The sequence below is a fragment of the Schistocerca piceifrons genome, chromosome 6, assembly GCF_021461385.2.
Source record: "Schistocerca piceifrons isolate TAMUIC-IGC-003096 chromosome 6, iqSchPice1.1, whole genome shotgun sequence".
NCBI lineage: Eukaryota > Metazoa > Arthropoda > Insecta > Orthoptera > Acrididae > Schistocerca > Schistocerca piceifrons.
This window is the reverse complement of record NC_060143.1, coordinates 579,227,179-579,253,386: the sequence shown is the minus strand read 5'-3', so window position 1 is coordinate 579,253,386 and position 26,208 is coordinate 579,227,179. Positions and strand designations below refer to the sequence as shown.

The 26,208-nt window shown below is 45.2% G+C and overlaps 1 protein-coding gene across 1 annotated transcript in view; it reads right to left on the bottom strand.

Moving 5' to 3' along the window:
• The window catches only part of LOC124803467 (probable cytochrome P450 4aa1), a 217,173-nt gene extending 193,447 nt beyond the window's left edge, over positions 1–23,726 (bottom strand). The window contains exon 1 of the mRNA XM_047264657.1: positions 23,515–23,726. Coding sequence (XP_047120613.1) covers positions 23,515–23,726 — 212 coding nt within the window. The remainder of the gene's footprint in view (positions 1–23,514) is intronic.
• Positions 23,727–26,208: the final 2,482 nt, after the last annotated feature.

Genomic DNA, 26,208 nt, shown 5'->3' with positions numbered 1-26,208 from the left:
GCATGTTAGTTATAAGTAGACATAAGAATTGGCAACCATTGGTAACTGGTAATAGAATTTATGATGTCACATGCTAATGGAAGTGATTGAAGTTATGTAATCATTTTGTCTTGTCATTTAACGTCTCCAGTAATGTTATCGTAGCAGTCGAGAATTAAAAACACAAACATTCTTTAATCATGGAATTAAGGGGAAAGTTGTCCTTGTCAGCAGAACACTTAGAGAAAGAATCAGTTAATCTAGAATATATCAAAGGGATTCATATTTCACCTGTTAACTTAGTGAATAGTGCACGAACACAGGTATTAAAGCTTGACCATAAAAACATGATAGTAACACGCCTTCGTAACTGCCAGTAGATCAATGACTACATGCTGCCGTCTACCTGTCCTTTGAAATACGCCATATTACATGTATGTTTTGCTAAATGATCACACAACGATAATAACAAGAATAAATACGTCCAAGTTAAACAACAAATAGGCTACTCTAAAGTAAAAGGAGTCTTCCTGAAGTGCTATTTTATTGTTTTCATGATGCGATGTTGAACAGACAACGAGGTAAGTTTTTTGATACCACATATTTCTGTATATTAAATGCCACGGAAGGAGTGCGTAAATACCTCCGCTGTTGTCTACAGCTGTTCACATGTGCCGAGTCCCGCCCCTCCCTGTCAGCTGGCGACGCGGCCCCCTCCCCTCCCCTCCCACCGGCCTGCCTAGAGAGCGGCCATTGCAGTTCCCCCTTCCCCACCCACCGCCTCTGTCCTTGGTGCGTGCAGCATCTGCACCTCTCCCCTCGCCGCTCCTCACCGCCCAACCATCACCCTGCAGGCCACGTGCCTCAGCCACGCTACACATTCGTACATTCGTAAGTTGCAGTTTAAACAGCAAACCTAAAGGGATGGTTATAGAAATAAAATCACCAGCTTAATATTGCCCTACAGATTTTGTTAGTCTTATGTAAAGACGGGAATCTATGTGTATTGTCTATTTGAATTTTCAGTATGGAACAAAAATCGTGAGAGAGAACTTTTCCTGGTACGCATTGTCTAAACCATCAGGATTAGAAAACATTGGAATTTCAGATCGATCTCCGGCTATGTTGTATTACCACCACGGTTAATAAACGGATCTATATGGTGTCAGGGAAGCCGGCACTTGTCGCTATATCTGTCCTGTAAACGACCGCTGTGTGGGAAACGCGTTAGCCAAGGAGTTGGATTTGGAATGCCATCTCAAAATACAGTTTATCTAGAAGCCTAACACCTGCCAGTTACCTAAATTTTAGAAGAACAGTGTGTTTAAGTAAAATAATTGGAACCCGATAGTTTTGTGACCTCTAGCGATTTAAGTTATTACTCCCTTAGAAAAGAACATCCTCCATGCAGAACTGTCGTGGACAACATAACTCTGGAAGGAAATTTCGTGACAGTACCGAGAGACTAAACTCCACGCGTAGCAAGAGGACGGACCCAGCGTGAACGCCAGTTATGCCGCCGAGCCAGTGGAAACGGACGCAGCCGTAGTGTCAGCTGTGCTGTCAGCAACTTACAATCTCACGAGCGTGACGCGTGTCGCACCTTAGCACCTCAAGCTGCACTGAATCTCAGCACAGGAATACTTCACCATTATATAACGAACCCTTTGAATGACTTTATGCACATTTTCAATAGTGAGGAACTTACTTTGCTCCCTACATACTATTTATCTGACAAATGAACTCTAATTTTATTAAAAACCAAAGCACCGACAGGTAAGTCATATCGACGTCTTCGAGATGCAACCAGCTTCGTCGAGCCGCCAATATTGAATATTATGGAAGCAGGTAGGTGAGAGAATTAACAAAAGGAACAACAATCATATCCTAGAACGATTGACTGGGTGACTGATAATCACAAATATTCGCAAAAACAAATCAACACAGGAAACGGTTTATCACACGTTTAATAATTATTGGTCTGTCCATTGAAGGAGACATAAAATCATTTTTCATCAGAATCTTCTTAAAGGAAGTATTAACGTGACATTACACTATTCCACGGCATTACACACAACATTGCCATTACTTAATGACAGTTTTCTTGTGGGTAGAAGTACCAAAGATCGGTTGGAATGAAAATACAAACGAGAGCATAAAGGAATACCCAAGGGATACTTGCATTCATTTTGCTACAAATGTAACTGGAGGATAAGGAAGTTTTGTTTGAAGGAAATATTATTTTGAACTTTTGCTTTTGTTGCGGTTTTGCCATGTCTTGTATCACTATGACGAGTTGCCAATTACTTATGTCTAATTACTTGTGTCCAATTACTTAAGTCCATGTTTTATCTTATTGTTGTTCATTTTGACTGTTTTATTACTACCCATTTAGAGAATTTTGCTAAAGCTTTGCCAGAAGCAGTAATTTAGTATTTGTATCATCCTAGTGTTTCCATGTGTCACTGTGTTACTATATTGGTGAGGATAATCATTTTGTAGGATTTCAAGTATGCTAGAGTAAGTTCCCGAGTACTGCCAATTATTTGTTTAATAATAATGATGTCTTAGGTGATAAATTGTTTTGGAAGAGTAATTTAGGATGTAACCATGCTTTATTTTGATTTGTATTTGAATGTTTATCTGGAGGGACATACCACATGCCTACCCCCGTGATAGATAACGTAAACAGAGTGAATCACACCCACAGAACGAGCAAGCTTTGGCCATATACCTAGTCTGTTGGATGAACAAGAGAACCACACCCGCAAGGGCACGTACCTTACGTGACGCGGCTGGCTCCCGCGCGGACCCTTAGCTGTCTGTGTCGTTTCTTCACAATTCAATTTCGCGACATAGTCCATCCTACTCACTTTCATCTGTCAACTTTCAACAGACACAAAACTATTCATCTCAGACTTTAATCTTTCATGTCGAAGAAGAGTTCACGAGAACAGTGTTCCGTGCTCTCTGACGACAGCTGATCAGGCAACGTCAGACGCGAACCGCGTCTAGCCCGCAGCTAAACGCCAGTAAGCGGAAATCTCTGTTCAAAACATTGAGCCTTCTTTGTTTTCCCATTGTATTTTCCGAAGGAATACCGACTATTGAGGTAGTAGTATTTAACTGTATGACGTGTCCCAGGACACTGCGATATAACCAAGGATAGACGGAGTTTTAAGCAACCAGCTGGGCCCGAGGAGGTTACAGAGACGGCGAGTTTAGTCGCAAAATGTTGAGAGGATGAAGACGGTGAATTTGGTCGCAAAGTAAAGTTAGTCGTAAGATGTTGAGAGGATAAAGACGGTGAATTTTGTCGCGCAGTTAAGTTTTGTTTTAAGTGAGAGAAGTCGTGTTTTAGGAAGAAGTAAGTAGCAGCTATCTTGGAATCGCAGAATTGTCATTTACACAGTTAAGTAGGGGATAACGTCGTGTCAACGATGCGCCGTGCACTATACCTTCATAAAGGAGAAGTCCTTCAGAAATTACGCTCAACTTAGTCTTTTCTAATCCAATTCCTTATACTCTCTGTGTCTACTATGGACATCGTCGAGTTTTGTTTCCCCCCTCTCGTTAGCAACAGCCTTGACATCCAACGACACAATCTACGCCCCACCTGCACCAAACTGGTGTCATTTTTCTTGGTCAGTCTCCATTTATGGCGTTCAGCAAATATATTGAGTTACGAGAAAATGCTTCGCAAAATGTGAATGTTATTACACTTGGATGGTTAGCCCAAGGAGGCATTTAACTTTTTTGTTTGTTATTGATATGGCATTTGCAACAATTTGATATATACTTGTGTGCCTCATTTCTACATTTATGTATGTTAATGTAATTTTAAACAGAACCCACTGTAACAGCTCATCTAGCTTTATGTCACGCGTAATCCCACTTCTATTTTGTTGCATTTGACAGTCGGCATTTGACAGTCGTAGACCCCTCAGCTGCCGCGTGCAGCCCCGACGCCGCGCTGGCCTTGGAAATTATCTGCCGCGCGCCTTTCTGACTTAGCGCGAGATTCGGCCCTGCAGTCAGCTGCCACTCTGACGTAGCCTCCGCGCAGATCTTTAGCCAACGGTTCCTGTCGGAACGCCATTAATGACGTTTCATGCCACTACGGCTTACTCACTTAGTATTCGCGCCCCCTTTAATTATGTTTTTTATACCTGAAAGCCCATTCATGATTCCCTTGTCAGCTAACTTGCCAGCTTTGTCTAACATATCAAATGATCACCTCCTATCGTCAATTGATGACTTGCTAAAAAATGAAAAAAAGGACAAATTTCTTACGTTCGCCTGTTGGCACACTTAAATTAATGGCAAACAGCCACGAACTAACCAAAAAATAGAAAACAAGAACCTATCAGGCATGTGCCCTCCCTTAGTTTTAAGAGTGCAATTCTACTATCACCTAATGTGGAAAAACTAGTGTAGTGTAGTGAAGTGTTCCCTTAGTGATAACTCCCTTTTCAACTGTATTTTGAAACGTGTGAATCTCCCTCATACCCCCCCTGCGCTGAGTTCCAGTGCACGGACCTGGCCACGGCCGCGCCCCCTTCCCGCCGGCAGCCTGCGCGCTGCCCGCTGAGGACAACACACCACGCCGCTTCGTGCCACTCGCACCCGCAGTGACTCACCAGTGGTGATGTGTTTACATTTTCAACTTATTTTAACAAAAGAAAAAAAGGACATTTTTACTTCAACTTAACAACAAGAACACTTGACATGTTTATCTAATTCACACTGCTAGGTTTTGTTCTAATTTTGTTTTGATGTTTTATGATGTTTTGATGTTTTATGATGATTATTGTATACACACAATATTGTTGACATGTGTAAGTCCCCTTGCGACCCTTAATAGGTCTTTAGAGTCTCTATACCCTCCCATAAATTAAGACCCCTGCCGTCTTCCGTGAGGGACATTCCTAATCAAGTAAAGTTACTTTGTTTTACAAGCTACATTTGTTTACATTCAAATAATAATTACATTGAGCGAATTCACGTACGTTCTCCGCTCCCACGGAAGGGGGAGGAATGTAAAGGATGAGCCAGACAATAAGGGATTTTACTTTATTATATGAGCCTCAAACCGGTAACTTCATTTTTCCATTACGGCCAAGCCACGGCCGGCAGTGTTAGCTGCCTGTAAATTCTTTCGTCCCACGGTTTCGTAACTGGAAGTCAGCACCGATGAAGGGCACCTTGTTCACGCGCCTCTCTCATGTGCTGATGAGGTAATGCCGCCCCAGGCGTCGCTTAGCAGGCAACGCTCTGGAAAGTTCCATGCCGCCCGCACGGTTTGCTCGGTCCTGACCAATCAGGGCGGAGGAAGCCGCGTGGTGCGTCGAACATACCCGGCCGCCCGTCGCCGGGCCCGCTCTCTTGTATTCTTGCTCACCCGCGAGTCGGATGCGCGCCCTGTAGCATTGAACATCACCCGCTTCTCCCGATGCTGCGGCACTGTGGACTTAGTTTTGGCAGACAACAACTTTCGGTAGCTTCGCGAACAATGTTCGCCAAACTGTAAGCTCTGGCTCACCCTCACCTCTCTAGGCCTATATATCCCCTTTCAACATGCTATAGCCAATAAATGGCCTTTCTCTAAAAATTACTCTATTATTCCATAACGCCCACCGCCTGCCCATGCCCGCCATCCTGTACATAGTATTTAAAAAAAACTTGTTTCTAAATGTAGTTTTTTAAGTGTACTTGGATAAGTAGGAATAAAATCGTAATGTGTTCATTAACGTTAACACTAATCACATATACATATTCTGTAAAGTGACTCTTTCCACACCTTTTCGATAAAAGAATCCATCAAATGATCTATGGAACATGTAACTAACTAACTAACTTATAGCATATGCGCAGCGATGATTACAAATTCCTGATGGATTTTCGTCTAATAGGTTATTTGTAGTTAAATAGTTTGTTAGCTGGTAATGGACTATAAATTGTAATGCTTTGAATTTTGCGGAAGAATGCAGATAGGTTGGTAATTAAAGGGTGCTGTTGTTTCTTTTTTAGGTGGTGGTTCCAGGCCTCAGGGTAAACACTCGTGGTTAAGGTGTGGTTGAAGATATCTGTTATAGTGGGCAGTAGTGAGTCAATAATAAGCTTCATCATTGGACTGTGATGCTATCGTGTCCAGCAGATACCAATCTGATACGCATGATGGTTTTTTTGACAGTATTGCAGAAACATGCTTTACATAGAATTTTTCGTGGCTACAGTCGTCTATCCACATGAAGTAATCAATCAGTCGCTGTTTCGTTTGCGGTTCAGGTACAGTTGTTGGTAATGTGAAGTATAGGTTCAGTTCTTTCACTGGGACAGTGAGATCAACAGCATATATTACTATGCCTGCACCAAGATCACGCAGGTTTTTCCATAGCACAGCAGGTCTATGTCTATTGTCGGTTAACGTATAGACCTGCCTGAGTTTAACAATTCTCACAGCTTGACCGACTATGCTTCTTTTCTGCTTGTAAGCAATATGATTTTCAGGTGTATGGCGTAGTTTGTGTGCTCGATGTGCAGCGTCTCTGAGATTCGTGAACTGTTTTAGTGCATCAGTTATCCAAGGTGCAGGTTTCCTTTCTCTTACAGTCTTTAGGGGAACATATTGGTGACATAGTCGAGTAAGCTTGTTAGTAAATCCATGAAGTTTTTATTTTATGTTCGAGAAGGGAATGGACGTCTTTCCACAAACTATTTCTTGTGCCTCAGTTGCAAGTTCGGATAAATTTACGCATCTGAGGCCTCGACACGTAGTTAGTTGTGATTTCTATCTGGGACATTCTCCTGAGTACGCCAAACATTGTACCATAGGCAGACTTACCAGGGGCAGATATTTGAGAGATACGAATTACTCTATTTGGCTTTAAAGTCAGTACCGCCGTTTGACTGTTGTTTATTTGCAGTGTTACATTTATACTTACACGATCATGATTTCGACTTCAAAGTGCCATTATCAAGTGTTTTAAGTGTTATACAGTGCACTTTGAAGCCGAAATCATGATCGTGTCAGTGTAAATGTAACACTGCAATTAAACAACAGTCAATTGGCGGTACTGACTTAAAAGAAATACGTTACGACTGTGGCCCCGTATTATGAAAAAATTATTAAATGTCTATTTGGGTTTTCATTTCAGATATATCTCTGAGAGTCTGACTAGTGTTCTTATGAAGGGTAGGGTTCAAAAATGGGTCTGAGCACTATGGAACTTAACATCTATGGTCATCAGTCCCCTAGAACTTAGAACTACTTAAACCTAACTAACCTAAGGACAGCACACAACACCCAGTCATCACGAGGCAGAGAAAATCCATGACCCCGCCAGGAATCGAACCCGGGATGATGGGTAGGGGCAAGCTGTATTGGCGTAACATTTGAAGAAGGAAGCATCCACTTAAATTTTTACACTAGAAGGATTGTTGTATATAAAATTTACATGAGTGTCACTAGCTATAATTATAATCTAGTGTGTTGATTCGAGACTTGAGAGAGCCATTTCGAAGCAGGCAAGACAGACTACTTTAAGAGGTTTGTAGAGGACACACGTACTGGGGCACTTTCTGTTACGGGATTTGAACATGTAATCGCTTTGTTTACCTTCATTACTATTGGATGTGTGCATTAGGTGATAAATCGGTGCTTATGTATGCCCCGCTGCTGCGCCTTAGAGGGATGCAGTCATCTACGTTCGCCAAACTTGTGGGAATGCTATGTGAGAACAACCGAGAGGTACGGTTAGATAAAGAGGGGTGACTCACACCGAAGCGCGCAGAGAAACGCCGCCAAGTGCTCCACGGACTTTATTGCATCGGAGGTGCCCAGCTGGCCTTTTGCTGACCCCGGTGAGGGTGCCGTGCGGTGTGCGTGCACGCACTGCCAGTACGAGAATCTGCTGCGCTGGCGTCCGACCACACCGGCCTGCAGACTCAGCACTCCTGCTCACGCCTCGGCCGAGCAGCCCGCCATCTGTGCTGGCTCCGGCTCCAGCTCGCTGCACGGCTGACCGCTCCCTCGAGCTCAGCTCCGCGACCCGACGTGAAGCGCTTAAGGGAGGCAGCCGTCCACCGTCGTCGTAGTGAGCCTTAGAGGCTCCGGCTGCCCGCCCTGAGCAGCTCGGTCAGTGGCAGCAGACCGCTCTGCTCCCTGGAGGCTGCGAGTTCGCGCCCCGGGCTCGCCCCTGTGGACGGAACTTTCATTCCTCCAGACGCCTTTACCAGAGAGCTGAGCCTGCCGGCCTCTCGCTCCTCGCGCCGGTGGAGCTCCGAGGCCGCCAGGAAGCTTCAAGGCCGCCACAGCTAATACGCGCCTGTGCAACGTAGGTTGCAGATAATTTCAGTGGCCTGGTCGGCCGCGATATGCATCGCCACAAGGTCGTCGTGGTTGGACTACATCTTACACAACCGTCATTCTCTCTGGTTCTAGACGTGGACAGATTGGCGACACGACTACCTGCTTTTAGCCAACGGGCTCGCTTATTTATACGTCTTTTCCCTACGCCTCCGACGTAGTTCTTGTGGAGGGAACAAGTGGTGTGCTCTTCAATAGTTACATCGCCAGCTTTCCTCAGCCCACTTCGGATTCCACACACAGGTTACTAGACGCTGTTGTAACCGCTATGTATGAGTTCATCACCGCACGCCAGAGCCCTGTGCTGTCCTGAGTACTACACAATTGTATACAGTGCCAGCTGGGCTGTGCCTTCTCGCCTTGGTAGCGGTGTCATAAGCCTGCTCTGCAGAACTGTTTGCAAAATATCTGCGTTGCCCGCGCCTGTCTGTTGATGTGCCAATCAGCTCCTTAACTACCACCTTCCAGCCATGGCTGGTCCAGCGTGCCTCTTCCCTTCCGAGAAGATTCGTCCCGAATCACTAACATTGTAGTCCTAATAAATTACTGAACTCTAATAATTTACATATTGAGGAAAATTCCCGAATTTACCATACGAGACCTACGCTCATACTTTACTACTGCCATGTACTCCTTATCATAGTCTTATACATTAATTAAGACCTTAAAACTAGTTGACTCCCCGACCAATGTCGGTCAACCATTGTACTCGTAATTGGTGTGTTGGCACGTCCACAGCTTGTGTCCTCCTGCGTCTTTTTCAGAAATGCAGTACGCAAAAGCCTGATAGAATCACGCCACAACTCGTGGCTGATACACTCACCACTGCTATTTTGTGGTCCTGTTCTTCCCGGGAATGGTGTACATGCTGCCACGTGTGTTGCATCGAAATTCTCCTTGCTGGGACTCTATTAATCTGACTGCAGAGGCTCCGGGCTGAGTTTGTCATTTAAATACTTAAATTTTGAACGGATAATACCCGATCCTTTAGGCCAATACAACAATTGCGCGACAATGTCACAATAGCTGGGTCTGTAAGTGTAGCCGGAAGAGGAAGACTAGTCCCGACTACCTCACAAATCATGCCATTCATAACGTTTCCGCCTTCTCGAAGCTCGAGTTTCTTCAGCCTTACCAGTCTGCCTCCTTCGTAGCCATTCGACCATACAGTTTCCGGCATGAATACAGAGTATAACCAACGTGTATTCACACTCTGTAAGTGCGTTCGGGCTGACACAAGCTCCTTCCCACAATTCTTCCCGTTTACTTCCACAGAAACAAACACGTTTCACATGTCCGCTTATAAGTCTATACTTTGGCAGATTACAAGTCACCCCTCCTTCCTTCCCAGAACGCACAGTCCGCAAAAAAAAAAAAAAAAAAAAAAAAAAAAAAAATTGTAACAACAGCATGTAAACTTTCACGGCCGGAAATAACGGACGAAACTAACAACTGCCCGAAGAAGAGCAAATATCCCTAAGGCAGTAAAAATAGGCCCTACATGGTCCCTGATATGCTAAACAAACAAACAAAAAAAGAAAAAAAAAACAAATTACAGTTATACAACTTACTTACGCAAATCACGAACCTTACGTTGGTCAGCAGATCCCTGTTCCTTCCTTTTACGCTTTGTAACTTTCATCTCCTGGTTGGTTGACAGTAACTGTGGTATCCCCAATACAATTCCTTTAAATGGTTTTATGCGACTGACGTGTATAAGAGCCGTTTTTGTGAGAATCTGTGCCTTCACATTGACTGATGAAGTCATTTCCACCACCTGGTATGGCCCCTGGTATTTTATTAAAAACTTCGATTTCCCCTTTGACGTTCAATCCCGCGTCCGGCCATTCTGATTTAGGTTTTCCGTGATTTCCCTAAATCGCTCCAGGCAAATGCTGGGATAGTTCCTTCGAAAGGTCACGGCCGATTTCCTTCCCCGTACTTCCCTAATTTGATGAGACCGATGACCTCGCAGTTTGGTCTCTTCCCCAAACAACACCAATCCCCTTTGACGAATAGAGACTGGTAACCGTTACCCATTGTCCCACGATTGTCAATTTGTCCACGCATCTGTTTTCGGTTGTTTCCGGCGTTCTAGCGCCTTCGTGTTTGCCTTTTGAACATTCCTCCAAACTTCCCTAGTTCCTTTGGCAAACTTCCTCACCACTCAGTATCCGGTCCCACATTAGGAATCAAAACGTCAAAGGGAGATGGTATTTTCCTGCCATAGACGACGTCAAATGCCGACAAGCCCATTGCAGTATGAACCTTCGAATTATACGCACTCTTACAAAAAGTAAATAGCAGTCCCAATCGTCGAGCCTGGAACGTGCATACTAGCCCATCATCTTTGCAATTGTCTTGTGCACGCTTTCCATTCTCCCATTGGTCTACGGATGAACCAGACTCGTGCGTAACACGCAGCATAGTTGTTTCATTAAATCCGAGACAAAATTCGTACGGTGATCGGTAATTATGGTCTCAGGCACCACAAACTTTGATGTCCAGTTGTTTACTGAAGCGTGCGGTACAGTTCTAGCTCGCTAGACCGGCATCTCTACATTACCACACATCGAGAAAAATTAGCAATGATCTTGAGAACTAGCTCTGCAGATGACGAAGAAATTGAAGAAATGTATGATGAAATAAAAGAAATTATTCAGATTGTGAAGGGAGACGAAAATTTAATAGTCATGGGTGACTGGAATTCGAGTGTAGGAAAAGGGAGAGAAGGAAATATAGTAGGTGAATATGGATTGGGGGACAGAAATGAAAGAGGAAGCCTCCTGGTAGAATTTTGCACAGAGCACACCTTAATCATAGCTAACACTTGGTTCAAGAATCATAAAAGAAGGCTGTATACATGGAAGAATCCTGGAGATACTAAAAGGTATCAGATAGATTATATAATGGTAAGACAGAGATTTAGGAACCTGGTTTTAAATTGTAAGACATTTCCAGGGGCAGATGTGGACTCTGACCACAATCTATTGGTTATGACCTGTAGATTAAAACTGAAGAAACTGCAAAAAGGTGGGAAATTAAGGAGATGGGACCTGGATAAACTAAAAGAACCAGAGGTTGTACAGAGATTCAGGGAGAGCATAAGGGAGCAATTGACAGGAATGGGGGAAATAAATACAGTAGAAGAAGAATGGGTAGCTTTGAGGGATGGAGTAGTGAAGGCAGCAGAGGATCAAGTAGGTAAAAAGACGAGGGCTAGTAGAAATCCTTGTGTAACAGAAGAAATATTGAATTTAATTGATGAAAGGAGAAAATATAAAAATGCAGTAAGTGAAACAGGCAAAAAGGAATACAAACGTCTCAAAAATGAGATCGACAGGAAGTGCAAAATGGCTAAGCAGGGATGGCTAGAGGACAAATGGAAGGATGTAGAGGCCTATCTCACTAGGGGTAAGATAGATACCGCCTACAGGAAAATTAAAGAGACCTTTGGAGATAAGAGAACGACTTGTATGAATATCAAGAGCTCAGATGGAAACCCAGTTCTAAGCAAAGAAGGGAAAGCAGAAAGGTGGAAGGAGTATATAGAGGGTCTATACAAGGGCGATGTACTTGAGGACAATATTATGGAAATGGAAGAGGATGTAGATGAAGATGAAATGGGAGATATGATACTGCGTGAAGAGTTTGACAGAGCACTGAAAGACCTGAGTCGAAACAAGGCCCCCGGAGTAGACAATATTCCATTGGAACTACTGACGGCCGTGGGAGAGCCAGTCCTGACAAAACTCTACCATCTGGTGAGCAAGATGTATGAAACAGGCGAAATACCCTCAGACTTCAAGAAGAATATAATAATTCCAATCCCAAAGAAAGCAGGTGTTGACAGATGTGAAAATTACCGAACTATCAGTTTAATAAGTCACAGCTGCAAAATACTAACACGAATTCTTTACAGACGAATGGAAAAACTAGTAGAAGGCAACCTCGGGGAAGATCAGTTTGGATTCCGTAGAAACACTGGAACACGTGAAGCAATACTGACCTTACGACTTATCTTAGAAGAAACATTAAGGAAAGGCAAACCTACGTTTCTAGCATTTGTAGACTTAGAGAAAGCTTTTGACAATGTTGACTGGAATACTCTCTTTCAAATTCTAAAGGTGGCAGGGGTAAAATACAGGGAGCGAAAGGCTATTTACAATTTGTACAGAAACCAGATGGCAGTTATAAGTGTCGAGGGACATGAAAGAGAAGCAGTGGTTGGGAAGGGAGTAAGACAGGGTTGTAGCCTCTCCCAGATGTTGCTCAATCTGTATATTGAGCAAGCAGTAAAGGAAACAAAAGAAAAATTCGGAGTAGGTATTAAAATCCATGGAGGAGAAATAAAAACTTTGAGGTTTGCTGATGACATTGTAATTCTGTCAGAGACAGCAAAGGACTTGGAAGAGCAGTTGAATGGGATGGACAGTGTCTTGAAAGGAGGATATAAGATGAATATCAACAAAAGCAAAACAAGGATAATGGAATGTAGTCTAATTACGTCGGGTGATGCTGAGGGAATTAGATTAAGAAATGAGGCACTTAAAGTAGTAAAGGAGTTTTGCTATTTGGGGAGCAAAATAACTGATGATGGTCGAAGTAGAGAGGATATAAAATGTAGGCTGGCAATGGCAAGGAAAGCGTTTCTGAAGAAGAGAAATTTGTTAACATCCAGTATTGATTTAAGTGTCAGGAAGTCATTTCTGAAAGTATTCGTATGGAGTGTAGCCATGTATGGAAGTGAAACATGGACGATAAATAGTTTGGACAAGAAGAGAATAGAAGCTTTCGAAATGTGGTGCTACAGAAGAATGCTGAAGATTAGATGGGTAGATCACATAACTAATGAGGAAGTATTGAATAGGATTGGGGAGAAGAGATGTTTGTGGCACAACTTGACCAGAAGAAGGGATCGGTTGGTAGGACATGTTCTGAGGCATCAAGGGATCACCAATTTAGTATTGGAGGGTAGCGTGGAGGGTAAAAATCGTAGAGGGAGACCAAGAGATGAATACACTAAGCAGATTCAGAAGGATGTAGGTTGCAGTAGGTACGGGGAGATGAAAAAGCTTGCACAGGATAGAGTAGCATGGAGAGCTGCATCAAACCAGTCTCAGGACAGAAGACCACAACAACAACAACAAACTTGAGAACATGCCTATTCCCTGGAGGTGTTTTATTAAATGGACCGAGGACATCGAATTCTACCACTGAAAATTGACTGGACGCATCTACTAACCTTTGCCACGGCACATTATGATGCGTAATGTCGGCCATCTGCGCGTGGCATACAGTCCTCAACATACTGCTCTGCGTCACGCTTCCTGTTCCTCCACCAATACTGCTCTGCTGCACGTCTGTCCACCACTCGACGCCCGACCTGACCTGACAACATGTGGTCGTGGACTTTCTGCAGGACTTCCTTCCAAAAACATTCCGGCAGCACGACACGTGGTGCACGCCTCTTCGTTTTACACAACTGGCCATCAAAATTGCTACGCCACGAAGATGACGTGCTACAGACGCGAAATTTAACCGACAGGAAGAAGATGCTGTGATATGCAGATGATTAGCTTTTCGGAGCCTTCACACAAGGTTGGCGCCGTGGTGACACCTACATCACGCTAACATGAGGAAAGTTTCCAATCGATTTCTCATGCACAAACAGCAGTTGACCGGCATTGCCTGGTGAAACGTTGTCGTGATGCCTCGTGTAAGGAGGAGAAATGCGTACCACCACGTTTCCTACTTTCATAAATGTCGGATTGTAGCCTATCGCCACTGCAGATTATCGTATCGCGACATTGCTGCTCGCGTTGGTCGAGATCCAATGACTGTTAGCAGAATATGGAATCGGTGGGTTAGGAGGGTAATACGGAACGCCGTGCTGGATCCCAACGGCCTCGTATCACTGGCAGTCGAGATGAGAGGCATCTTATCCGCATGGCTGTAACGGATCGTGCAGCCACGTCTCGATCCCTGTGTCAACAGATGAGGACGTTTGCAAGACAACAACCATCTGCACGAACAGTTCGACGACGTTTACAGCAGCATGGACTATCAGCTCGGAGATCATGGCTGCGGTTACCATTGACGCTGCATCACAGACAGGAGGGCCTCCGATGGTGTACTCAACGACGAACCTGGGTGCACGAATGGCAAGAGTCATTTTTTCGGATCAATCCAGGTTCTGTTTACAGCATCATGATGGTCGCATCCGTGTTTGGCGATGCGTTTGGTGAACGCACATTGGAAGCGTGTATTCGTCGTAGCCATACTGGCGTATCTCCCGGCGTGTTGGTATGGAGTGCCATTGGTTACACGTCTCTGTCACTTCTTGTTCGCATTGACGGCACTTTGAACAGTGGACTTTACATTTCAGATGTGTTACGACCCGTGGCTCTACCCTTCATTCGATCCCTGCGAAACCTTGCATTTCAGCAGGATAATGCACGACCTCATCTTACCGGTCCTGTACGGGCCTTTCTGGATACAGAAAATGTTCGACTGCTGCCCTGGCCAGCACATTCTCCAGATCTCTTACCAATTAAAAAGTCTGGTCAGTGGTGGCCGAGCAACTGGCTCGTCAGAATACGCCAGTCACTACTCTTGATGAACTGTGGTATCGTGTTGAAGCTGCATGGGCAGCTGTACCTGTACACGCCATCCAAGCTGTGTTTGACTCAATGCCCAGCCGTAACAAGGCCGTTATTACAGCCAGAGGTGGTTGTTCTGGGTACTGATTTCTCAGGATCTATGCACCCACATTACGTGAAAACGTGATCACATGTCAGTTCTAGTATAATACATTTGTCCAATGAATTCAAGTTTATCATCTGCATTTCTTCTTGGTGCAGCAATTTTAATGGCCGTAGTGTAGATAACAAAGCCTCGTGCACAATGAGACATTACTTTGATTTAAATGCCTGGCACTCCTTACCCCTTGCCTGTGCCCGCTGCCACTCCTTCACTCTCTCCCCTAACGTACTTAAACATCATTACCTGCGGCTCAACTAATTTGCATTTGCGTGTGACGTCCCTGGCTTGACGGTTACCTCGCACTTTAATTGACTAAGTTTAAGTGCCCACCGAGTTAACCTACTAGATGGATCATTCAAATCAAGGAACTGTATCGATGACGTATGGTGTGCCACGATATGAAACCTCCTGCCATACAGGTAACACCGAAAATACGTACTACCATATTTGGCAGCTAACATCTCCTTCTCCGTTGGTGAGCAGTTACGCTCCATCTTGTTTAACTGCCCCGAAGCGTAGGCTACCAGGTGTTCCTGACTGCCTCATTTGAAGCATTTCACGAAAGGATAAACTCTTTCTCGAAATCCGGAAAAATCAATACTGGATCTGAAACTAATATTTCTTCCAGTTCTTCAAATGCCTCCTGACACTCCTGCGACCAATGGAATTTCGTCCATTCTTCAGTAACACGTTCAGGGGTCCGGCTATTTCTGCAAAGTCCTTCAAATGGTTCAAATGGCTCTGAGCACTATGGGACTTTACTACTGAGGTCATCGGTCCCCTAGAACTTAGAACTACTTAAACCTAACTAACCTAAGGACATCACACACATCCATGCCCGAGGCAGGATTCGAACCTGCGACCGTAGCGGTCACGCGGTTCCAAACTGACGCGCTTAGAACCGCACGGCCACACCGGCCGGCTGCAAAGTCCTCCACAAACCTATTATAATGACAGAGGCCAATAAATGACAGTACCTGAGTAGTTGCCTGTGGTATCGATAATTTCGAACTGCGGCTGAGACGGTAAACGCTGTTTTCGGCCTATCTCCAGGCGCCACCTCCAATTGATGGTATCCTCTCCTGAGATCCATAGTTGTAAAGAACCGACATTGACCCAGATTATCCAAAGTTTCCATGCTGTTTGCAATTGGATGAACATCCACAATAGTTCACGCATTTACGTATCTGCAGTCACAGCAAAACCTGTATTTCCGTGTCCTGTCCGCCGACTTCTTTGGCGCAACCACAATATTTGTGCTCCAGGCACAATCGCTCGTTTCTGTGATCCCACCCAGCAGTCGTTGTTCAATGACTTCTTCTATCAACGGTTGCAGCTGCTTTGCTATACGGCTTGGCTTCCTATAAACTGGTGCGCTATCCCCTGTCGGTATGTGATGTTGCGTCATCAGAGTTGCCGGTGACCCTCATTTCGCACAAAATAAATCACTAAACCCCAGCGACGAGTTCTCCATAGCCATTCGTTCACTGCCCTCCAAATGACCTACTTTCCCTCGTAACACTTCCGTATCGATGCTTTGCTTGTGGTCTTCCTCTAGGCTTGACCTATTGAAGTTTTCATTTCCAAGACTTCCAGAGTGGCTATCATTGCACCTGTTGACAGAGTCACTTCTCCTCTGTCGAGGGTATCCATACTAACTGGAATCATCTGTTCCCCATTAACGTCACTCAGATGCGCGAAACTCCTGTGGATAAAACAATACGAATTATCCTACTTGAGCCATAGTAAAAAATTGCTGTTTTGAAGATCGCGCCGCAGCGCGTTGTGTGAAGCAGTCGCCCTCCGTTTCTGGCGGTAGCGCCGCTGTGGTAATCGCAGCTTTGGTGTTTCCCTCTGGTGGGAAAGCGGAAAGGTTGTCTGTTCACGTGCATTTAAGGGGCGCTATCAGCTCGTCAGGGGGTCAGTTGGAGTGAGGCTAGGTCAGTCTCGGGTCACCAGTTGCTGGTCTGTCACTCGTTTGCATTTGTGCGGCAGTTAGTGTCCGTCTGTCGTTGGAGTGCTAGTATGTCTGTCGTTTGGAACAAACTTTAAAGCCAGAAAATGAGAGTCTTTCCACTCCGCCAGGAAGAGAACTCAGCCAGTGGTCGCCCAGTCGGGGCTGCATCTGAGTCTGCGCGTTAGGCCGCCAGTCTGCTCGAGTTGCTTGGGCAACGGTCATTGGCGGTTGGATGGGTCGGTTGGTCGGTCGCGCACTGAGACACGAAATGACTTGTCCGCCTTGAGCGTCGGCGCGTGAGAGGTCCTTACGTGAATCCAGTGGGCAGCGCCGTATAGAAAGGGGTAGTGGCTTCGCGGATCACACGAGAGCAACAGAAGCGAAACCACGACATCGGGCTGGCCGGGGCGAGCTGCGACGCCGTGAAACGGGAGATGGGCGCGCCTTCCTGCGTCCGTTGAAGCGGCTGGCAGCGGACAGTTCGGGAGAGCGTTTGGGGTGCTGCGCCAGGTCTTCGCCAGAAATCGCAGTTTATTAGAGTTAAGTGATTGGAGATATTGTTTCATTTACTTGTTAAATTCTACTTGTGTTCTTGGTGAGGTCACCAGCCGCTTGTTTTGGGGTCGTCCCACCATTCTTCTCCGTTTGCCCACCCGCGGGGAGGTGGTTATTTGTGAATTGGGTGGTCCGTCGTTTTTCCCTTGTGGAATTGGGGAGATTTAGAGCAATCTGCGGTTCGGGTTGTTTAGTAACCCCGCCTGTCCATCTGCGATACGCTAGTAGCTGCCTCTGGCATGTTTGTCTGATTCGGTATTAACGAATTTATTGCTTAAAGGCCGAATTCTTGAAATATGTTTTTATCTTGCCTATCATCTTGCGAGGTGGTAATATGTGTAATGTAGAGCGTGTTGTACATTTTATGTAAGTCTGCATTTTATGGGTTTTATTTAAATAGTCATTTTAGATTATAAGGTTCGATTCCCGGCTGAGTCGGAGATGTCCTCTGCTCAGGAACTGGGCGTTCTGTTGTCTTCATCATCATATCATCCCCATCGACGTGAAGTCGCCGAAGTGGCGTCAACTATAAAAAAAAAAAGACTTGCACCAGGCGGTCGATCTACCCAACTGGAGGCCGACTACGTGATCTCACTGAAAATTTTCCTCAACATACTCAAGGAAATTTTCTTAATTTGATAACAATGTTCGCCAAACACAGTCCTCCTACCAAGTACCAGTTACATCTTGTAAAAAAAAGGAGAAGTATCCTGTTAGTCGAAGACAATACAGTATGAAATCATCAGCTCCAGATTTATCTCACACGGAACAAATGAGCTAGGTGATTCGTTGTATAAGGAGAGCGGAAACTGATTGTAGACTGAAGGTAAACGTTATTGATTTTATAAAAGAACTTGAAGCTGATGATTTCAACGTGCAAAATGTCGTGAACGGTCTTCGGGGACAAGCCTGAAGGCAAAAACGACTTTTTTTTTCTTTGGGTCATGAGTCTCCTGACTGGCTTAATGCTGCCCGCCACAAACACCTCCCCTGTGACAAGCACTGCATCTCAGCGAAGGACTTGCAAGCTACGTACTCAGAGATTGGAGTATATCCAGCAAGTAATTGTCTTCCTCTACAATCTTTTGCCCTCCACAGCTCCTTCTAGTACCATGGAAGTCATTCCCTGATGTCTTAACAGATGTCCTATCATTCTGTCCCTTCTACTTGTCAGTGCTTTCCAAATATTCCTTTCCTCACGCATTCTGCGCAGGACCTCCGCATTCCTTATCCGTCCATCTAATTTTCAACATACATCTGTAGCACGACATCTCAAATGCTTCTATTCTCTTCTGTTCTGATTTTCCCACAGCCCATATTTCACTACCACGCAATGCTGTGCTCCAAATGTACATTCTCAGAAATTTCTTCCTCAAATTAAGGCCTTTGTTTCATACTAGTAGACTTTTCCTGAGCAGGAATTCCTTTTTTGCCAGTGCTAGTCTGCTTTTGATGTCAATCTTGCTCTGTATGTCATTGGTTGTTTTGCTGCCTAAATAGTAGAATTCCATAAGTTCATTTACTACGTGACCATCAATTCTGATGTTAAGTTTCTCGCTGTTTTCATTTCTGCTACTTCTCATTAGGCTCTGCTGTTCTCATTAGACTTCACATTCCATTTAGCGGATCATGTAACACTTCTTCACTTTCACTCGGGATGGCAATTTCATCAGCGAATCATATAATTGACATACTTTCGCCTTGAATTTTAATCCCACGCCTGAACCTTTCTTTCATTTCCATCATTGCTTCGTCGATGTACAGACTGAACAGTAGGGGCGGAAGACTGCGTACATCCCTGACTTACGCCCTTTTTAATCCAAGCACTTCATCCTTGGTCGTCTACTCTTACTATTCTTTCTTGGCTCTTGTACGTATTCTATATTACACGTTTCTCCCCATAGCTAACCCCTATTTTTCTCAGTATTTCGAACATCTTGCACTATTTTACATTGTCGAACGCCTTTTCCAGGTCGACAAACAGAAGACGATTACCGTGCGAAAATCCTGTTATAAAATTGACTGAAGAGACTACACATATTCTCCATCGTTCCATACGTAGTTCTGGTAGGGACCGTGAACCTAACTTAGGCAAATTACAGCATGCAGAGAGCCATTTATATAGTCTTCCCGCGTTCCACTCGCGACAGGAAGCGGAAGAAACCGCAGCACGTCGCACCGCGGTATGTACGCTTTGCCACACACTTCACAGTGGTTCGTTGAACACGTGTGTGGACGGAGCTGCGTACTATGGGTCGTGGAACTGCCTGCATTTGACGCATCACGATATTTCGGCATCAGTTAGCATGCAGCACTAATTACGTAACGTTTTCTTTGCATGTCACAGATTTCGCCTACGATCTATGTCTATCAACCTTTATTTACACGTACTTCCTGGTAGAAAGATTACATTATATTGAAGAATTCCGTCACAATATTATAAGCAGTGAGCACACCAACAGCACGTGTTGTAAATTACTCACTCCACTCCCTTCCTCCCCCCCCCCCTCCCCGCCGCCTTCCCCCAATCCCTTTTTCCCTAAAACAATTTTCTCACAAGAAGCGACTTCGTCAAGATTATGGTACACATAACTTCATTTGCAAGCAACCGAAAACGCCTTATGATGAGCAAAACATGCACAAAAGGCGCAGAAATGTATCATATTAAACCATAAATATCGTTACTGGTAGCAGAACGGAACATAAAGTAGATACCCTCGGTGTAGCAAAACACTTAAAATCACTTAATAAATGTGAGGCCTCTGGTCCTGCTTGTACACCATTCAGGTTCCTCTCAAAGTATGCTGATACACTATGTGGTCAAAAGTATCCAGACAGCTGGCTGAAAATGACTTACAAGTTCGTGGCTCCCTCCATCGCTAATGCTAGAATTCAATGTGGTGTTGGCCCACGCTTAGCCTTAATGACAGCTTCAACTCTCGCTGGTATACGTTCAGTTATCTGCTGGAAGGTTTCTTGGGGAATGGCAGTCCATTGTTCACGCAGTGCTGCACTCAGTAGAGGACGGATTCAGGTCAGGACTCTGTGCAGGCCAGTCCATTACAGGGACGTTACTGTCGTGTAACCACTCCGCCACAGGCCGTGCATAATGAACAGGTGCCCGATTGTGTCGAAAGATGCAGTCGCCTTCACCGAATTGGTCTTCAACAGTGGGAAGCAAGAAGGTGCTGAAAACATCAATGTAGACCTGTGCTGCGATAGTGACACATAAATAAGGGGTGCTAGCCCCCTTCCCTGAAAAACACGACCACACCATAACGCCACCGCCTCCGAATTTTACTGTTGGCACTACACACGCTGTCAGATGACGTTCACCGGCCATCCGTCATGCCCACACCCTGCCGTCGGATCGCCACATTGTGTGCCGTGATTCGTTGCTCCACACAACGTTTTTCCACAGTTCAATCGTCCAACGTTTACGCCCTTTACACCAGGCCAGGCGTCGTTTGGCATTTACCGGCGTTATGTGGGGCTTATGAGCAGCCGCTCGACCATGAAATCCATGTTTTCTCACCTCCCGCCTAACTGTCATAGTACTTGCAGTGGATCCTGATGCAGTTTGGAATTCCTGTCTGATGTCTGGATAGATATCTGCCTATTATACATTACGACCTTCTTCTCTGTCAGTCAACAGACGGGGTCGGCCTGTAGGCTTTATGCTGTATGTGTCCCTTCACGTTTCCACTTCACTATCACATTGAAAACAGTGGACCTAGGGATGTTTAGGAGTTTGGAAATCTCGTGTACAGACGTATGATACAAGTGACACCCAATCACCTAACAACGTTAGAAGTCAGTGAGTTGCGCAGAGAACCCGATTCTGCTCTCTCACTATGTCTAATGACTACTGAGGTCGCTGATATGGAGTACCTGGCAGTAGGTGGCAGCTCAATGCACATAACATGAAATACATTGTTTGGAGGTGTCCGGATACTTTTGATCACATAGGGTACATTGGCTCCACATTTAGCAGTCATATATAACCGATCGCTAGTAAAGAGATCCGTATCTAAATATTGGAAGGTTGCAGAAGTCACACCAATACCCAAGAAAAGAAATAGGAGTAATTCATTGCTTTACAGACCACGTGTTTTGAAACATACGATGTGTTCGAACATTATGAATTACGCAGAAGAAGACAATTTATTGACAAACAGCCAACACCGATTCAGAAAATACCGTTTCTTTGCGAAACACAACATGCTCTTTATTCTCACGAAGTAAGAGTGCAACTGACAGAGGATGTCAAATTGATTCCATATTTTTAGATTTACACACCGCACTGCACACGCCACTTCTAATTAAACAGCGTGCCTATGGAGTATCGTGTCAGTTGGGTGACATGATTCGTCATTACCTGTCAGAAATGTCGCAGTTCGTAGTAATGGATGGAAAGTTATCGAGTAAAACAGAACCAAAATCTTACGTTCCCCAAGGAAGTGATATACTCGCTCTGTTGTTCCTGAACTAAGTGATATACTCGCTCTGTTGTTCCTGAACTAGATAAACGACTTAGGAGATAATCTGAGTAGCATTCTTAGATTGTTTGCAGATGATGCTGTCATTCATCGTCTTATAAAGTCATCAGATGACCAAAGCAAATTTCGAAACGATTTAGATAAGATATCTGTATGGTGCGAAAAGTGGCAAATGACTCAAAATAATGAAAAGTGTGAAGTCATCCACATTAGTACCAAAAGCAATACTATACAGTTCGGTTACATGATAAATCACACAAATCTAAAGGCTGTAGGTTCACTTACATACTTAGGGATTACAGTTACAAATAACTTATGTTGCAGCAATCGCATAGCTAATGGTGTGGATAAGGCTAACAAAAGACTACGATTTATTGACAGAACACTGAGATAATATAACAGATCTACTGAAGTGACTGCTTACGCTATGCTTGTACGTACTTTTCTAGAGTAATGCTGTGCGGCGTGGAATCCGCATGAGATATGATCGACGGGGGACACAGAAAAAGTTTGTTTTGTACGATCGCGATATAGGGGAGAGTGAGCCGTGGATATGATATTTGAATTGAGGTGGCTCCGATTGAGACAAAGGTGTTTTTCGTTGCGGCAGGATCTTCTTGTTGTGGACTCGCAAGACAGCCAATCCACTAGGACGGGAAGCCGAAAGGCACGCGTTTAAGCTCACGCAGGCTGGCGTGAGGTCTGGAACAGTTAAAGGAGTTGAGTCTAGTAAAAAAGTACGGAGCTTCTGGAATACTTAACTTTAATCCATAATTGGTGAACATCGGTCTGACGGTACATGCATCACAAGATAAATAGCAAATGATAATGGCGCCTTGCTAGGTCGTAGCAAATGACGTAGCTGAAGGCTATGCTAACTATCGTCTCGGCAAATGAGAGCGTAATTTGTCAGTGAACCACCGCTAGCAAAGTCGGCTGTACAACTGGGGCGAGTGCTAGGAAGTCTCTCTAGACCTGCCGTGTGGCGGCGCTCGGTCTGCAATCACTGACAGTGGCAACACGCGGGTCCGACGTATACTAACGGACCGCGGCCGATTTAAAGGCTACCACCTACCAAGTGTGGTGTCTGGCGGTGACACCACACTTCTCATCTAATTTCAATCACTATCTTCCTGCTCAGAGTGTGCAAATATTTTGTTGGCATCCACAGAACGTAAATCATTCTGTGCGAGCTCTGCTTTCTCTCATTTTGTTAAGTGTTCGCTTTCCCCGCGCTCTGTTCCGGAGTGGAACGGTAGAGAAACAGCTTCAAGATGGTTCGATGGCTTATCTGCCAGGCAATTTTGGACAGCAGAGTAATCGTGTGGACGTAGACGCAGACGTAGTACTGTACCCCAGCAGTGCGCCAGAGTACAAGGAGCCTGACTCACCTGAAGATGTCCCCGTAGCGACTGTGCAGCTCCGCGAGGCGGCCCCACAGCACGGGCAGCTGGTAGAAGCTGAGCGCGTTTCCCAGCAGCGGCAGCGTCGGGGGTCCTGGGATCGACGTCCGGCGGCGGGCGGCCCACAGCCAGGTGGCGACTGCCAGCAGGCCGGCAGCCAGCCAGACCAGCGCAACGCAGCCGGTGGACACCAGGCTCATGGTTCAGGGAGAGAGGGAACGACTGCCTGCGCCTACCCCACCTCCTCTATTTATACGCCGACGATGCGTTCCCCTCCTCGCCCTCCCTCTCACCTCTCTGTCATTCCAGCTCCGGCAGCCGATCACGTGCAAGTTCGGAACAGGTTCTAGTAGAGTTGTATAATTTTCAGCACAGTGCTGAAGTTCACTTTCTCTCGGTCGTGAGAACAGGTCGCACAGATGAAGACCCGGCAGGCCGAATTGGAAAATGCGCAACCACACGCGACAAGCCACTTCTTTCGTAGATGACTTACATTTTATATAAATTCTTCCAACCGATCTCAGCCTGGCACCTGCTTTTCCTACAGTTCAAATCGTTGTGCATAGTTACTCGCAGGCTTCTTTTTCTCCCACCACCGTGTAATCGAACAGCAATGGATTTCTTCGCCTATTTGCATGTAACACGTTATATATCTTTACATTCAGGGTGAACTACCAGTGCCTGCAACACGCGTCGATCCTCTGGACGCCTTCTAGCAATTCGCTACGGTCCTAAGCCTTTGCTGCAGACAACGGCACAATCAGCAAACTCCCTCATGGAGCTTCCGACATTACCCACTAGAAGATACACTGTAGCGCCAAAGAAAGTGGTATACGCGTGCTATTCAAGTACATGGTTATGTAGACATGCAGTATACGGCGCTGCGGCCGGCAACGTCTAGATAACACAAGTGTTGATTGCTGCTGCTACAATGGCAGGTGCATGGGGGCTTAATTATTATGCAGTAGTTTTGGTAGCTGTGTGTCCTGTTACGAAGTCTCGTAACCGGTTGGCCCTGACTAGTGTTAGTACGTAATCTGACTGCATAAAATAACAATAAAGAATGAAAGGAAATTTCCGTTAACACAATTGATTAATTAAGTCCACTGCAACTATAAAAGCTACGAAACAACAAAGCACAAGTGTAACTGTTCCGTGTGTGGTAGTGTGATTCAACGTACATGTATCTGGCACTGTTCTTCCTCAATACGACAAGATATTTTAAACACCATTTACAATGAACTAATTGGACAACTAGAAATACTATGATTGCACATGCAAAGCTGAATTACAAGTCTAATACATGAACGCGAGCCAGATGCTTTGTTGACTGAACCTGTGACCAAGAGGCATTGTCATTAAGGAAATGTGAAATAAATTTTTTTTACCTCCATATATACTGACGAAAAATACACTGTGATCATTGCCACATCTTCCATCTATACATTACACCAACCGAACAGCATCTACTGTCTCGCCCAACAGAACAACTGCACACGACATCCTCTGAACTACTACTGCACAGTGGAGGCGGCGGAATAATAATCTTTGGCGCAATCTCTGGCGCTGTGACTCAGTGTAGCCACCTTTCACAGGTTATAAAGCTTTGTGTAAGGTTGAACATGGCGGTATAGTGGCGCACGAGCGATGGGACACAGCATCTCCGAGGCAGCGATGAAATGGGGATTTTCCCGGGCGACCAATACACGAGTGTACTGTGAATACCAGGAATCCGGTAAAACATCAAATCTCCGACATCGCTGCGGCCGGTAAAAGATCCTGCAAGAATGGGACCAATGACGACTGCACAGAATCGATCAACGTGATAGAAGTGAAACCCTTCCGCATATTGCTGCAGATTTCAATGCTGGGTCATCAACAAGTGTCAGCATGCGAACCGTTCAACGAAACTTAATCGATATGGGCTTTCAGAGCCGAAGGCCCACTCGTGTACTCTTGATGACAGCACGACACAAAGCTTTACACCTGCCTGGGCCCGTCGACAACCACATTGGACCGTTGATGACTGGAAACATGTTGCCTCGTCGGTTGAGTCTCGTTTCAAATTGTGTCTTAGTGGATGGAACTGTACTGATGGAGACAGCCTCATGAATTTCAGCGGGAGATTTCTCAAGCTGGTGGAGGCTCTGTAATGGTGTGGGGCGTGTGCAGTTGTGTGATATGAAACCCCTGATACGTCTAGAAACGGTTCTAACAGGTGACACACACGTAAGCATCCTTGCTGATCACTTGCTTCCATTCATGTCCATTGGGCATTCCGACGGACGTGGGCAATGTGACACCCCACACGTCCAGAATTGCTATAGAGTGGCTCCAGGAAGACCCTTCTGAGTTTAAACCCTATCACTGGCCACCAAACTCCCCAGACATGAACATTGTTAAGCATATCTGGGATTCTTTGCAACGTGCTGATTAGAAGATATCTCCACCCTCTCGTACTCTTACTGATTTATGGACAGCCCTACAGGATTCATGGTGTCAGTTCCCTCCAGCACTACTTCAGACGTTGGTCGTGTCCTTGCCACATCGTATTGCGGCACTTCTGCGTGCTCGTGGGGGCCTTACGTGATATTAGGCAGGTGTACCAGTTTCTTTAACACTTCAGTGGACATATGCAGGATGAGGCAGAAGGGAAGGTACGTTTAATATGCATTGATAACT